Here is a 13,328-nt window from a genome sequence, read left to right as displayed (position 1 = left end):
CACTGACAGCGCAGCTAGCAGACCTGCTGCCTTATAACTCCGGTGTCCTGGGTTCACTCGTGACCTCCGGCTGTGAGTGTGAGTGCGCGCGCACCTGTAAGTGTGCCTGTGGAGTTTGCACGTTCTCCCTGCAGCCCCATGGGTTTCCCTCTACGTGCTTCAGTTTCCTCGCACATCCCAAAGACGTGCGGGTTGATGAGTTAGTTGGCCGCTGCAACTTGCCCCTAACTGCTCAGGCGAGAGGTAAAATCCAGGGAGAGGAAGCTGGTGGGAAAGTCAGGAAAATAGGTTCCAGAGGAAAAAGATCAGCAGGGGAATGGGATTGCTCTGTAAACTAGCAGTAGACTTGATGGGACAAAATCGCCTCCTCCTACATTGTCAGAATATGGACCCAGGAAGAATTTCCTTTCCGAAGGTTGTAAATCTTTGCAGATCTGTACCCTAGAAGGCTTTATGAATGCTGTTATTAGGTATATTCAAGGCTTGAAATTTGGACTACAAACAAATAAGAGGAATGGTGATCTGGCAGGAAAAGCCAAAGGTCAGATCAGGTGGGCTTACTGAATGGCGGAGCAGGTTCAAGGGAACAGCATGGCTGACTGCTGCTTCTTCCTGTAGTCTTCATTTTACACACCTGAAATCCAACCCTCAAGCTAAGAAACCAGGCCAGGGTCTCGCCAGCAGAATACAGACATACAATCAAATCAGATTCTAATCCATGTCTCTCTGCAGGGTTGTCCTGCTCAAGAATAAATGAACAAAACAGGTGCTAAATGTGCCCTGCGTGAGCTCATCAAGACGTGACTGTAAACAGAAAAGGGGAAGAGCAGAGTCGGGAGTTAGCTCCCAGCGGAGGAGGAGTCTGCTGTATAAACAGAAGCAGACCTAGGAAATCAAAGCAGCACTCGGTGCCAAGACGAGCAGTGACACACAAACCTTTCAAAGTGCAGTTTTAACCTACTGTTGTCCTCCTCCTGATCTCCAGAAAGGGGCAGGGGGTGTTGCTAAACGCATAACAAAAGTCAACCTGCCCAATTTAAAAGGTTCTTTAAGAATTAATGCGGGAGCCAGGGAGCTATCCAGCCTCCACCCCCACAATTGTCAAGCAAATTAAAGATGGTGCACGTGTGCTAATGTAGGATCACCAAATCCTGTACCTTGTAGACAGACCCAGTCATCTTTTCCCTGGCTCTTTCCTATAGCTTGGCAACATTTCCTCTCAATTGCCTATCCAGCCCTGATGAGTTGGGGCACACTTAAATCAACAATTGGTAATGGGTTTATCATTGTCACGCGTACCGAGATGCAGTGAAAAACTTTGTTTTGCATGCCATCGTGGGTACAACCCTCCCCACCATCCAGGACATCTTCAAGAGGCGGTGCCTCAAGGCGGCGGCATCCGTCACTAAGGACCCTCACCATCCAGGACATGCCCTCTTCTCGTTACTACCATTGGGGAGGGGGTACAGGAGCCTGAAGACCCACACTCAACAATTCAGAAACAGCTTCGTCCCCTCTGCCAACAGATTTCTGAACGGTCCATGAACACTACCTCATTATTCCTATTTTTAATTTTTGTAATTCATAGTAATTTTAAGTCTTTGCACTGTACTGATGCTGCAAAGCAACAAATTTTGCATTATTTAAGTCAATGATAATAAATCCAATTCTGACTTTGATTCTGATTCATACGGATCACTCTAAAACACAAGTACATCAAGGTATTACAAAGGGAAAGGCAATAACAGAATGCAGAATATAGTGTTAACAACCCTCATACAAGAGGCCAATATTTTGTTTCCCCTAATTAGCCTCTGTACAAGTTTCAATCTACAGATATCTTCATTTTGAGGACTGTGTGACCCTTCAAATACACACCCCTTCATTCTTTCATAGCAACTCCCTACTCAGTTGCCAAACTAACATCAGGCAGCTGGTTCTGAACAATTTTTTTTGTAAAGCAGCAGATTAGAGCAATGTTGTACATCACAGAGTTACACCCACAGTCTCCTCCAGGAAAATGACACCAAGCAGCTGAGTTATGGAGACCAAGAAAGTCCTGGATTTTACTCATGCCTTGTGCCAAGTTAGTGGATCACACATGGTAGAGCACAAGCTTTGCTTGGGAGGTTTAATGACTGTGGACCAGGAAATTCGAAAGTACTCGCCAGCCTTGAGTGCCAAAGTTTCAATCTTCAAATTAACTCTGCAGTATAAAGTAATTCACTTACAAGTGCTGCTTTCTGAATGTCGGCATTAAGACACATCTTTCTCTGTTCCTTGCTGCTTGCCCAGGAGCTTCGTATGCCTCTTGTGGAATTTTAATCCTCATCATGAGTATCCCAGCAGTGCCAAACCAAGCAGTCGCCCCCCCCTTACACAGATCATCTTACCTGTCCATAGACGTCCTTCTCAGCATTAGTAGGTGCCGCGAACCTGCTGTGTGATGTGTACTGCGGGTACTCGTTCCGATCCGCCATTGGGAAGTATGACCCTCGGGAACCGAACAATTCGAACTGCCTGCGTGTCTTGCGTCGACACAAGTAAATGATCTAAAAATCAAGAACAGAAGGATGTGAGGAGGAGGAGCAGGAGTAAGCTACCCAACCCTTCAAACCTGCTCCACCATTAAGCTCCTGGCTGATCTTTTAGCTCAGCACCATTTTCCAGCACTATCTCCAAATAACTTGATTCCTGTAAAGCCCAAAAATCTATTGATCTCCATTTCAAGTGACGCAATGATCGGGTCTCCAGAGTAGAGAACTCCAAAGATTCACCACCCTCCGAGTGAAGAAATTTCTCCTCATTTCACTGCTAAACAGCCTACCCCTTATTTTGAAACTGTGTCCCTGCTCCTATACTCCTCAACCAGAGGAAACATGTATATAACCTATCACACCCTTTAAGAGATCCCCTCTCATTGCTCTAAATTTCAGAATACAGTTCCAGCCTACTCGATCTCTCTTCTTGTGGCAAACCCACCACTGCATTCCTGGAACCAATCTAATGAATTCTTGCTGCATTCCTTCTGTGACAAATACATTCTTTCCTAGATATGGAGACCCAAACAGTAAACAGTGCTGCAGCTGGTCTTTCACCAAGGCCTTAAACAATTGAAATAAGACCTCCTTACTCCTGGATTTAAACTCTCCTGTAATAAAGGCACGTACCATTTACACTCTTAATCACCTGCATGTTGGCCTTAAATGACGTGTATAATCTCATCCAGGTCCCTTTGAACATCAAAAGTGCTCAATCTCTGACCATTTAATGAATAGTCAACTTCTGTATCAAAGTGGATAACCTTATATTTGCCACATTTTCACCCACTGACTTAAATTTATTCATATCCCTTTACGCATCTTCACATCCTCTTCCCTACTTACAATCCTACCCAGTTTAGTTTTGCCAGCAAAGTTTAGAATCACCAGCAAAAGCAGACAGATAAAACAAAAGATCAGCGCAGGTGGGGAAAAGAGGGAGTCAAATAAAAGCTAGGTTAGTTTGAACAACCAAACTAGGAATATTACAGTCAGAGAAATTAGCAAACTCTAAAGTACATTTTTCTAAATAAAATTATCGCTTAGAATGTTGAGGTTGAATGCAGGTAAAAAGGCAAAACCTGCATTTCATCCTCAAGATTTCCGGCCCCACCTTCAGGGTTCTCAATCAAACCATAAACTGCATGGGGCACATTTCTAGACATGTTCCCTCTCATAAAGCTTGCAGGTAAAACATGGAATGGAAGCCACTCTTGTGGAAGCATCAAGTCTGACCAAAACTGACTAACAAAGAAACAGTGACCTTGAATCTCAACTTGACCAGAGTTGTAACTTTAGGATTTCAAAGCATAGAATATCTGAATAAGTCCTACACTCCACCGTCAGTGGGGGCATAACTAGGGACCCAAGCCATGAACAGACAATTGATGAAGGTCATTGGATGACAGACATTGCTGCTTCAAGGCCACCAAAAAGAACTGCAGGAAACTTTTAAATCAGGGCTTTGCAATAGCCATGCACAACATGTTGTGAGCCTAAAACTAGGGGCCATAGATTTTGAGTCTAAAACTAGAGGACATAGATATAGGGTGAGAGGGGAAGTATTTACAGGGAGCCCAAGGGGCAACTTTCTCACACAGAGGGTGGTAGGTATATGGAACGGGCTGTCGGAGAAAGCTGTAGAGGTGGGTAGAGGTTTACAACGTTTAAAAGACAATTGGACAGACATAAAGATAGAAGAAGTTCAGAGGGATATAGGCCAAATGCAGGCAGATGGGACTAGGCCGGATAGACATCTTGGTCAGCATGGATGAGTTGGGCCGTTTTCATGCTGATGTTCCCCCTCCGGCCTCTCTGGAGCCTCCAATGCAGCAAGAACCACCAAAGTGTACTTCTATTCAAAGCTCTGTAACAGGCTAGTAACAGGGGGAAATTAAAGCAGCTAGATACAAGCTGCAGAATTCTCCCACATGAGCTGCATCTGGTGCAAGGAGAGTTAGTTGATGAACTAGGGTTCCACACCACAGGAACAACACACGCTGCCAGTGAATTTGAATTGTTTTAATTCAATGCGCGACACAGTGAATTATTTATCCTCAGTGAGATGCTGGTTAAATCAAAATGCAGATATCGCCACGTCTCCAGGACTAGTAAGAGCAGTTTCATGCAATTTATGCCAGTTACAGTTTCCTGAATTTTAAAGAATGATAAAGTTACTGGGTTATTGTCACTTGGCAGAAGTCTCAGAAACTTTTGTTAATAAAGCCTGGAATTTACATAAATCAACCAAAAAACTCCTGGAAATCTGTAAAACAGAAAACATTGGAAATACTTAGCAGATCAGGCAGCATCTGTGGAAAGAGAAAGTGGGCCCAGTTCTGACGAAGGATCCCAGTCCTGAAACATTTCTCTCTCCACAGAAGCTGCCTGACCTGCTGAGTGTTTCCAGCATTTTCTGCTTTTACTTTGGAACTGATGACTTACAGGACCAAAAATATCAGCATTTGGTCACTTTTGATTTAAAAATAGTTTCATTAGTGGCCCTCGGAAGGACTTCAGGTCGTCAAACAGTTATGCGCTGCTGCTTTGCATTAAGTGAACGGCGGACACAGTGGAGGTGCAAACAGGTGACAGGTGTGTATCAAAACCAAAGACTTACCAAGAAGAGCAAGGCGAGCAGGAGGATGAAGAGGATAATGGAAACGAGGACCAGAAGAGCAATACCCCACCCGGGTACCACAGGCGGCTCTGCTGCTGCGGGGGTCACACTGGTGGGACTCCTGATCTCTTCCACTAAACAAAGAAATTTAAATTATTACTGAACACATCTTTCCTCTATGGAAAATATAAGAATGAGGAACTGCCACTGGGACAGTCAGCCAGTAACGCTCATATTCCCTTATAACGTAGAAAGAGGCCATTTTGCCCTTCAGGTCTATGCTTGCTCTAAGAACAATCTTACCAATCATATTCCCTCACGTATTGAACATTCACTCATGCAGGTCCATTAAATCACTCTCCCCCAGGCAAATGGCTTTCAAATCCAGATAAATGTGAGGTATTGCAATTTGGGAGATCAAAGGAGGTGAAGAAGGCATTTGGCACACTGGCCTTCATCTGTCAGGACATTGAGAATAGGAATTGGGAAGTTATGTTGCGATTACATAAGATGTTGGTGAGGCCACACTTGGAATATTGTGTGCAGTATTGGTCACCCTGTTACAGGAAAAATGCTATTAAACTATGAAGAGTCCAAATAAGATTTACCAGGACTTTGCCTGGACTTGGGGGTCTGCAGGGTTTGCATAGACTAGGACTTTATTCCCTGGAACGTAGGAGGTTGAGGGGTGACCTGATAGAGATATACATATAATGAGGGGCATAGACAGGGTGAAAGAACGTAGTCTTTTTCCCAGGGAGGGGGTGCTAAAAACAAGAGGGCAGAGGTTTAAGATCAGAGGCAAGAGATTTAAAAGGGACATCGGGGCAGCTTCTTCACACATAAAGGGTGGTTCATACTTGGAATGAGCTGCCAGAAATAGCAGTCGAGGTGGGCACATAAGCAACATTTAAAAGCCATCTAGATAAGTACATTGAGAAGAGAGGTTTGGGATATTGGCCAAACACGGGCAGATGGGACTAACTTGTTGAGCAACATGGACAAGTTGGGCCAAAGGGCTTGTTTCCAAGCTGTACGACTCTCAGACCCCTGCACTGAGTAATTTAGAGTAGCCAGTTAACCTAACAACCAGCATGTGGGAGAAAACAAGTGCACTTAGGGAAGACTCACGTGACCACTGGAAGAATGTGCAAACTCCACCAAGAGTACTGGAGATCAGGACTGAACCCAGGTGGCTGGAGTTGAGAGACATCTGCACCAACTGCTGCACACCTGTGAATCCTCGGCTTCTTGCTACATCAATCCTTCCACACCCCCTTCATACCCTTTGGATTCAGATTAGTTTATGGTCATGTACACCAGAGTGCAATTGAATTCCTTGCTTGCATGAAGCTCACAGAGTATACAGTATGTACATGGTAACAACAAATACAGTGATGAGCACAAAACAAATGGTACAAAGTATAGTAGTGCAAAAAGAAATGCTATAGTAGCAACAACAGAAGAGGTAGAATTAAGAGCCCGAGAGCATGGCAGCACTGTTGGGAAGGGGATGTGAGAGAGGCAATTGGTTCAGAAGTTGATGGAATTGAATTTAGGAGCCGAGAGGTAATGTTGCAGCTGTATAGGACCCTGGTCAGACCCCACCTGGAGTACTGTGCTCAGTTCTGGTCACCTCACTACAGGAAGGATGTGGAAGCCATAGAAAGGGTGCAGAGGTGATTTAAAAGGATGCTGCCTGAATTGGGGAGCATGCCTTATGAAAGCAGGTTGAGGGAACTCGGCCTTTTCTCCTTGCAGTGATGGAGCATGAGGGGGGACCTGATGGAGGTGTATAAGATGATGAGAGGCATTGATCGTGTGGATAGTCAGAGGTTTTTTCCCCAGGACTGAAATGGTTGCCACAAGAGGACACAGGTTTAAGGTGCTGGGGAGTAGGTACAGAGGAGATGTCAGGGGTAAGTTTTTTACTCAGAGAGTGGTGAGTGTGTGGAATGGGCTGCCGGCAACGGTGGTGGAGGCGGATACGATAGGGTCTTTTAAGAGACTTTTGGATAGGTACATGGAGCTTAGAGGGCTATAGGTAAGCCTAGTAAGGTAGGGACGTGTTTGGCACAGCTTTGTGGGCCAAAGGGCCTGAATTGTGCTGTAGATTTGCTATGTTTCTGTGTTTCAGTGAGGAAGAAGCTGTGAGTCTGGTCGTCTGAGCTTCCAGAAGGTAGGAGAGAGAAAAAGGGAACGGCCAGGGTGGCAGGCATCCTTGACGATACCGTTAGCCTTCCTGTAGCATGGACTGTGTGCAGACAGAAGGGATTAGGGTGTCATTAGCTTAATTAGATCAGCACAACGACATGGGCCAAAGGACCCATCTCTGTGCTGTGAAGATGGACTGGATGGAAGGAAGCGATGAGTGCATTCATCTACCAATCTATTCCCCCTTCACTGCCTCAGCCTGAGAGTGACATCACTGTTCAGCAAGAAATTACTATCTCAGTGCCTTGTCCAAGTCTCACAACTGGGCAAGGTGAGGAGGATGCAGGAGAAAGACAGCAAGCTCACAACCACCAAACGACAGCCTGGGAAGAAGCAAACACACGTTATTCCTGCTCTAGCAGCGAACATTCCAACAACCTGGAAAATATCATTACCTTTAAATCATTGATCACCAAATTGTTGATAGTGCCATTATCCAGAGCATCCTGAAAATTTTCCCAAACTGTTTCACTGTTTATGTTGTCAATTTTTTTGAAGGTAGATCTTGTCTCAGTGTCGATTGACCCTTTACTTTTTGGAAAAGATATGATATTATTCATCGCAAACCACCAAATCATTCCAAGACGACATCAACACCAGATACAGCCTTTGCCCAGGAGAAAACCCCAGCTTCACTCTCTGTAGCATAAGCTGGTCTCTGTCGAGTACCTAGACAAGCATAACAATCACCATTTTGACCCAGAACCAAAACAAAAAGAAACAGGAACCTAGTAACTTCACTAATAACCCAGTCTCTTAAAAACAGCAACGCCTCAAGAAGTGTTCAAAGGATCAAGGATGGATTACAGTACAGTATGTAATAAGGAACACAAGTCCAATGTTGACCTCAATTGTAAGGAGTGAAGTTTTGCCACAATTGTAAACTTTGGAGAACACACTTGGAACTCTGAAAAGGTATAATGCCTTGGAGGCTGCGTAGCCCTGGCTCACCAGATTGATTCCTGGGATGGAGAGACTCCAGATGCTGGAATCTGGAGCAACAAACAATCTGTTGGAAGAATTCAGCAGGTCGAGCAGCATCTGTGGGAGGAGAGGAATTGTCAACGCTTCAGGTCAAAACCCTGCATCGGGACTGATTAGTTGACGGATCCTCTATTCCCATGGATGCCGCTTGACCCGCTGAGTTCCTCCAGCAGGTTGTTCCCGCGTCTGGTCCCAGAAGGGAGAAAAGGGAATGGCCAGGGGGACAGGCATCCTTGAAGATACTTTTAGCTTTCCTGAAGTAACACACCATGAAGATGGACTGGATGGAAGGAAGTGCTGACTGTGATGGACCGGGCTGTTTACACCACTCTCTGCAGGTTCTGTCGGTCCAAATCAGGGCACCTGCCATATCAGACTGAAATGCAACCCGTCAGGATACTTCCTATAGCACACCTGTAAAAAAGAATCCTCATGGACAAGCTGGATCTTCTCAGACACCCACGAAAGTAAATACGCTGATAGGCTTTCTTGACCAGTTGCACCACAGCCTGGTACGGAGGCTCCAACGCACAGGATCTCAAGCGGCAGTAGAGGGTTGTAGGCTCAGCCAGCTCCATCACAGGCACAACCCTCCCCACCATCGAGGACATCTTCAAGAGGCGGTGGCATCCATTACCAAGGACTGTCACCATCTGGGACATGCCCTCTTCTCGTTACTACCATCAGGGAGGCGGTACAGGAGTCTGAAGACCCACATTCAACGATGCAGAAATAGTTCCCCTCCACCATCAGATTTCTGAACAGTTCATGAACCCTCCCTTGTTTTTTTTGCACTATTTATTTTTGTAATTTACAGTAATCTTTGCACTGTACTGCTGCTGCAAAACAACAAATTTCATGTCATATAAATCAGTGATAATAAACCTGATTCTGATCACCACACCAGTGTAGGGGAACCAGGAGAGGCCACTGGTGATATATGCATGCCTAGGAACTTTAAGCTGTCGACCATATGCTCATCTCTACAGCAGCTTCGTTGATGAGGACAGGGTCGTGTTCACCACCCCCTCCCTCTCCAACCCCACCCACCCATCCTCCACCCACCGATCCCTTAGGTCAACAACTAGCTCCTTAATGTCAGCAAGACAAAAGAGTAGGTCGTTGCTCTAACACTTTCACATGAGGTTTATGTGATACACCGCATTTGTGTCATGTTAATGCGATTAAAATTTCCCACCAAAGTACTTCTTCATTTTCAGCAGGATATTTGACTGTGGTACCAAAGCCAAAAACACAGACCAACCTTCCACCATCTAAACAAATCAGGCACCACAATAGTACTGTCAAGGAATAACACCTCTGCTCCCAGCTAACACGGACAAAATTTGAATGGTGGAAATCCTATGGGGGCAAGGAGAAGGCGAACAACTTCCTGCAGGGCTGGGAAATTGGGAGATTCAAAGACAAACATTGAGGGGACAAGAAAAATAGATGCCTCTCCACTATACACTTTATCAATGCATCCAGTCTCATGCTAGAGCCCTTAGTGAACTGTAGGGGATGACATAGCAAAGAGGTTTCTTGGGGGTCAACTGCGGATGCCTTGTGCCACAGGGCCAGTCGTCGAGATGATGGCCTTTAGTCACCATTAGCTGTGCACGTGCATGCCAAACAGTGCCCATTTACTTTTATACATTCTTGTTAGCTGCTGGGTTTCCTGGGTCCTTTATTAAGAGAGCTTCCAGTGTAAGTTTAAAGTTCCCCTGAGCATTAAATCATAAGCTTTCATTGCAGCTTACCTCACATAATTGCCTCTGCAATGTGCCAAATCTATTTTTTTTACATCATGGTGCACTTGATCACATTTGCATGCTTCTAATTTTTATTTTTGAAAGCTTGATGCTTAACTACCTCTCAGCTGCTCAAGGAATGACAGAAGGTGAGTAGCTTACCTGAACCTAAGAACTTCTGTGCCCACATACACTGTGCGGAGTGGACATGTGGAACAGTCATAAGCTTCATCCATCTGGAACAGAAATTTTTACAGTGGGTTTACATACCATTTGTAGAAGCCATTTAATCCACTGAGTCCAAGACAGCTGTCAGAGCAATTGCATTAACCCAAACCCCAGCCATTTGTCAGTAACCAATTCACACTCTTGTACCCAGCGACTCCTGCCATGCACTTATACTATGGGTATTTTACAGTGGCCAACTAACCTACCAACACAGCAGGAAACCGGAGCACCTGGCAGAAACCCAACTCGGTCAGAGGGAGAACGTGCAAACTCCAGGCAGACAGCACCAGAGGTCAGGATCGAACCTGGGTCACTGGAGCCATGAGGCAGCAACACTCCCTGCAGCATTACTATGGCCACTCAGTCATGAAAACAAAGCACAGTATCCAACAATTCTCCATGGAATCAATAAACCATGAGCCAATGGGTTTGTTCTGTAACACCATCCATTCAGTCCTATCTCCCACCTCTGCAATTTCTCACTCTCTGGTAATTATCCGGTTCCTTTTTGAAATCGAATCTGCTTCGCCCACACTGTTAGGCAGCAAAATTCTGGAATCATGAGTACTTAGTTCATGGGGAGTGATTGGCTTGGCTAGCCTCATGTTCCCTGGAGTTTAAGAGGAAAGAGGGATCTCATTGAAACATGCAAAATTCTGAGAGGGTTTGACAGGCTAAATGCAGGAAGGGCGTATCCCCTGGCTGTGGGGTAGATCTGGAACCAAAAGGTACACAGTCTCAGGTTGTGGAGCAAGTTATTTAGGGCTGAGATGAGAAGTTTTGCCACTCAGAATATGGCGAACCTGTGGAACTCTCTACCGTAAGGGGCTGTAGAGACTGAGTTGTTGTCTGTTTTTGGTTCAGTAGGAGCCACAGGTAGACAGGGCTGGTGAGGAAGGTGTTTGGCATGGTGACCTTCATAAGTCAGAGCATCGAGTACAGGAGTTGCAACGTTAGATTGCAATTGTACAAGATGTTGGTGAGGCCGCACATGGATCATTGTGTACAGTTTTGGTTACCCTGTTATGGGAAGGACGCAATTAAGCTGGAAAAGGTGCAAAGAAGATTTACGAGGATGTTGCCAGGACTCATGGACCAGAGTTATAGGGAGAGGTTGGGCAGGCTAGGACTTTATCCCTTGGAGCACAGGGGAGGGAGGGATGACCTTATAGAGGTGTAGAAAATTATGAGGGGCATAGACAGGGTGAATGCAGTCTTTATTCCCCAGGATCGGGGAAATCAAGAACTGGAGGGCATAGGTTTAAGATGAGAGGGGAGAGACTTAATAGGGACCAGAGGGTGGCCCGTGTATGGAATGAGCTGCCAGAAGAAGTGGTCGAGGCAGGTACGTTAACAGCACTTGGCCAGGTACATGGAAAGGTTGAGGAAAGTGGGGCAAACGGCACTGGCTTAGATGAGAATCTTGTTCGGCAGAGACAAGTTGGACTGTTTCTATGCTGCATGACTATGACCTTGGATACTGTTTGTGTGGAGTTTTCAGCATACACCCCCAGGTGCTCCACTTTCTTCCCACATTCCAAAAGATATGCTGGTAAGTAATTAGCTGCTGTAAATTACTACCGAGTGCCAAAAGAGTTTCTGGGCATGGGAGAGAGAGAAGGAGTTAGAGGGATACAGGAAAATACGGAAGTGGGGGGAAAATGGGACTGATGGGATTCCTCTCCTGAGACCCAGAATGGACTCGACAGCCTCCTTGTGTAATAGAGTAACACAGCATGGAAATGGTCCTTCAGCCCAACTCATCCATACCGACCGTGGGGCCCACCAAGCTAGTCTCATTTGCCCATGTTTGGCCCATATCCGTCTAAGCCCCTCCCATCCATGCACTTATCCAGATGTCTTTTAAAAGTTATTGTACCTGCCTCAACCACTTCCTCTGGCAGCTCACACCATATACACACTACCCTCTGCATGATGAAGTTGCCCTTCGGGTCCCTTTTACCTCTCACAAATCGATGCCCTTCCCTGGGAAAAAGACTATGTTTTCACCCTATCTATAGGGCTCATGATTTTGTACACCTCTATAAGGTCACCCCTCAATCTACGCTCCAAGGAATAAAGTCCTAGACCGCCCAACCTCTCCCTGTAACTCAGGCCCTCGACTCCTGGCAGCACCCTGTTAAATCTTCTCTGCACTCTTCCCAATTTAATGACGTTTTTCCTATAACAGGGTGACCAAAACTGTATACAATACTCTAAGTGCAGTCTCACCAACATTTTGTACAACCGAATAGTCAGCAAACCAGCCTTTGCATTCTCTTTTATATCGTGAGAAGTGGATGCAATGGTCTGGACACTGCCAATATGGTACGCACCAAATTGCTTACTCCCATTTTTTCGCCACTGATCACACCCCAATTAACACCACGTTCTGAGTGCCTGTAATTAGGTGGAAGCTTGACTTCTACCTCATGGCCCGGTTGGAACTGTTCCAACACAGACCCCAACTTTGGAGACATAAGAGACTGCAGACATTGGAATCTAGAGTGGCAAACAATCTGCTGGAGAAACTTAGTGGGTCAGGCAGTATCTGTGGGGGAAAAGGAACCATCGATGTTTCAGGTCGAAGTCCTGCATCAGGATACAAAATGCTGATGGCTCCTTTCCTCCCGCAGATGCTGCTCAACTTGCTGAGTCCCTCCAGCAGATTGTTTATTGCTCCAGACCCCAACTGTGCTGATAAACAAAGGGACCAGAAACAGGAGAGAGAATGCAAAGCACAAGAGATAATGCAAAGATCAAATGTGATTGCAGAACCAAGATTCCCTCGATACCACTCACTAACTCAGTACCATTATGGAAACACTCTACGATCTCAGTGCAGCAGTGAATACTCTGTGCTGTGAAAGTAACAAAAAACTTTTGAGAAGACAGCTATTGCATCAGGTTAGGTTTTTCCAAAGTGTAAATGTATGATGGACAGACAGAGACACAACATCAGTGTTCGACATCAAATGCAAATTGAAGAGC

The 13,328-nt window shown here is 45.5% G+C and overlaps 1 protein-coding gene across 2 annotated transcripts in view; it reads right to left on the bottom strand.

The window, feature by feature from the left end:
• LOC127587350 (mucin-1-like) overlaps nucleotides 1–13,328 on the bottom strand; it is a 48,442-nt gene that overhangs the window by 11,895 nt on the left and 23,219 nt on the right. For both annotated transcript variants that reach the window (XM_052045615.1, XM_052045614.1), the window contains 4 exons: nucleotides 10,272–10,345; nucleotides 7,771–7,905; nucleotides 5,161–5,296; nucleotides 2,394–2,552 (listed from right to left, as the gene is read on the bottom strand). In XM_052045615.1, the coding sequence (XP_051901575.1) occupies nucleotides 2,394–2,552; nucleotides 5,161–5,296; nucleotides 7,771–7,905; nucleotides 10,272–10,345 (504 nt within the window). The remainder of the gene's footprint in view (nucleotides 1–2,393; nucleotides 2,553–5,160; nucleotides 5,297–7,770; nucleotides 7,906–10,271; nucleotides 10,346–13,328) is intronic.

The sequence above is a fragment of the Pristis pectinata genome, chromosome 40 (assembly GCF_009764475.1).
Source record: "Pristis pectinata isolate sPriPec2 chromosome 40, sPriPec2.1.pri, whole genome shotgun sequence".
Lineage (NCBI taxonomy): Eukaryota > Metazoa > Chordata > Chondrichthyes > Rhinopristiformes > Pristidae > Pristis > Pristis pectinata.
The sequence above is the reverse complement of the archived record's forward strand: the minus strand, read 5'-3'. Positions and strand labels throughout refer to the sequence as shown.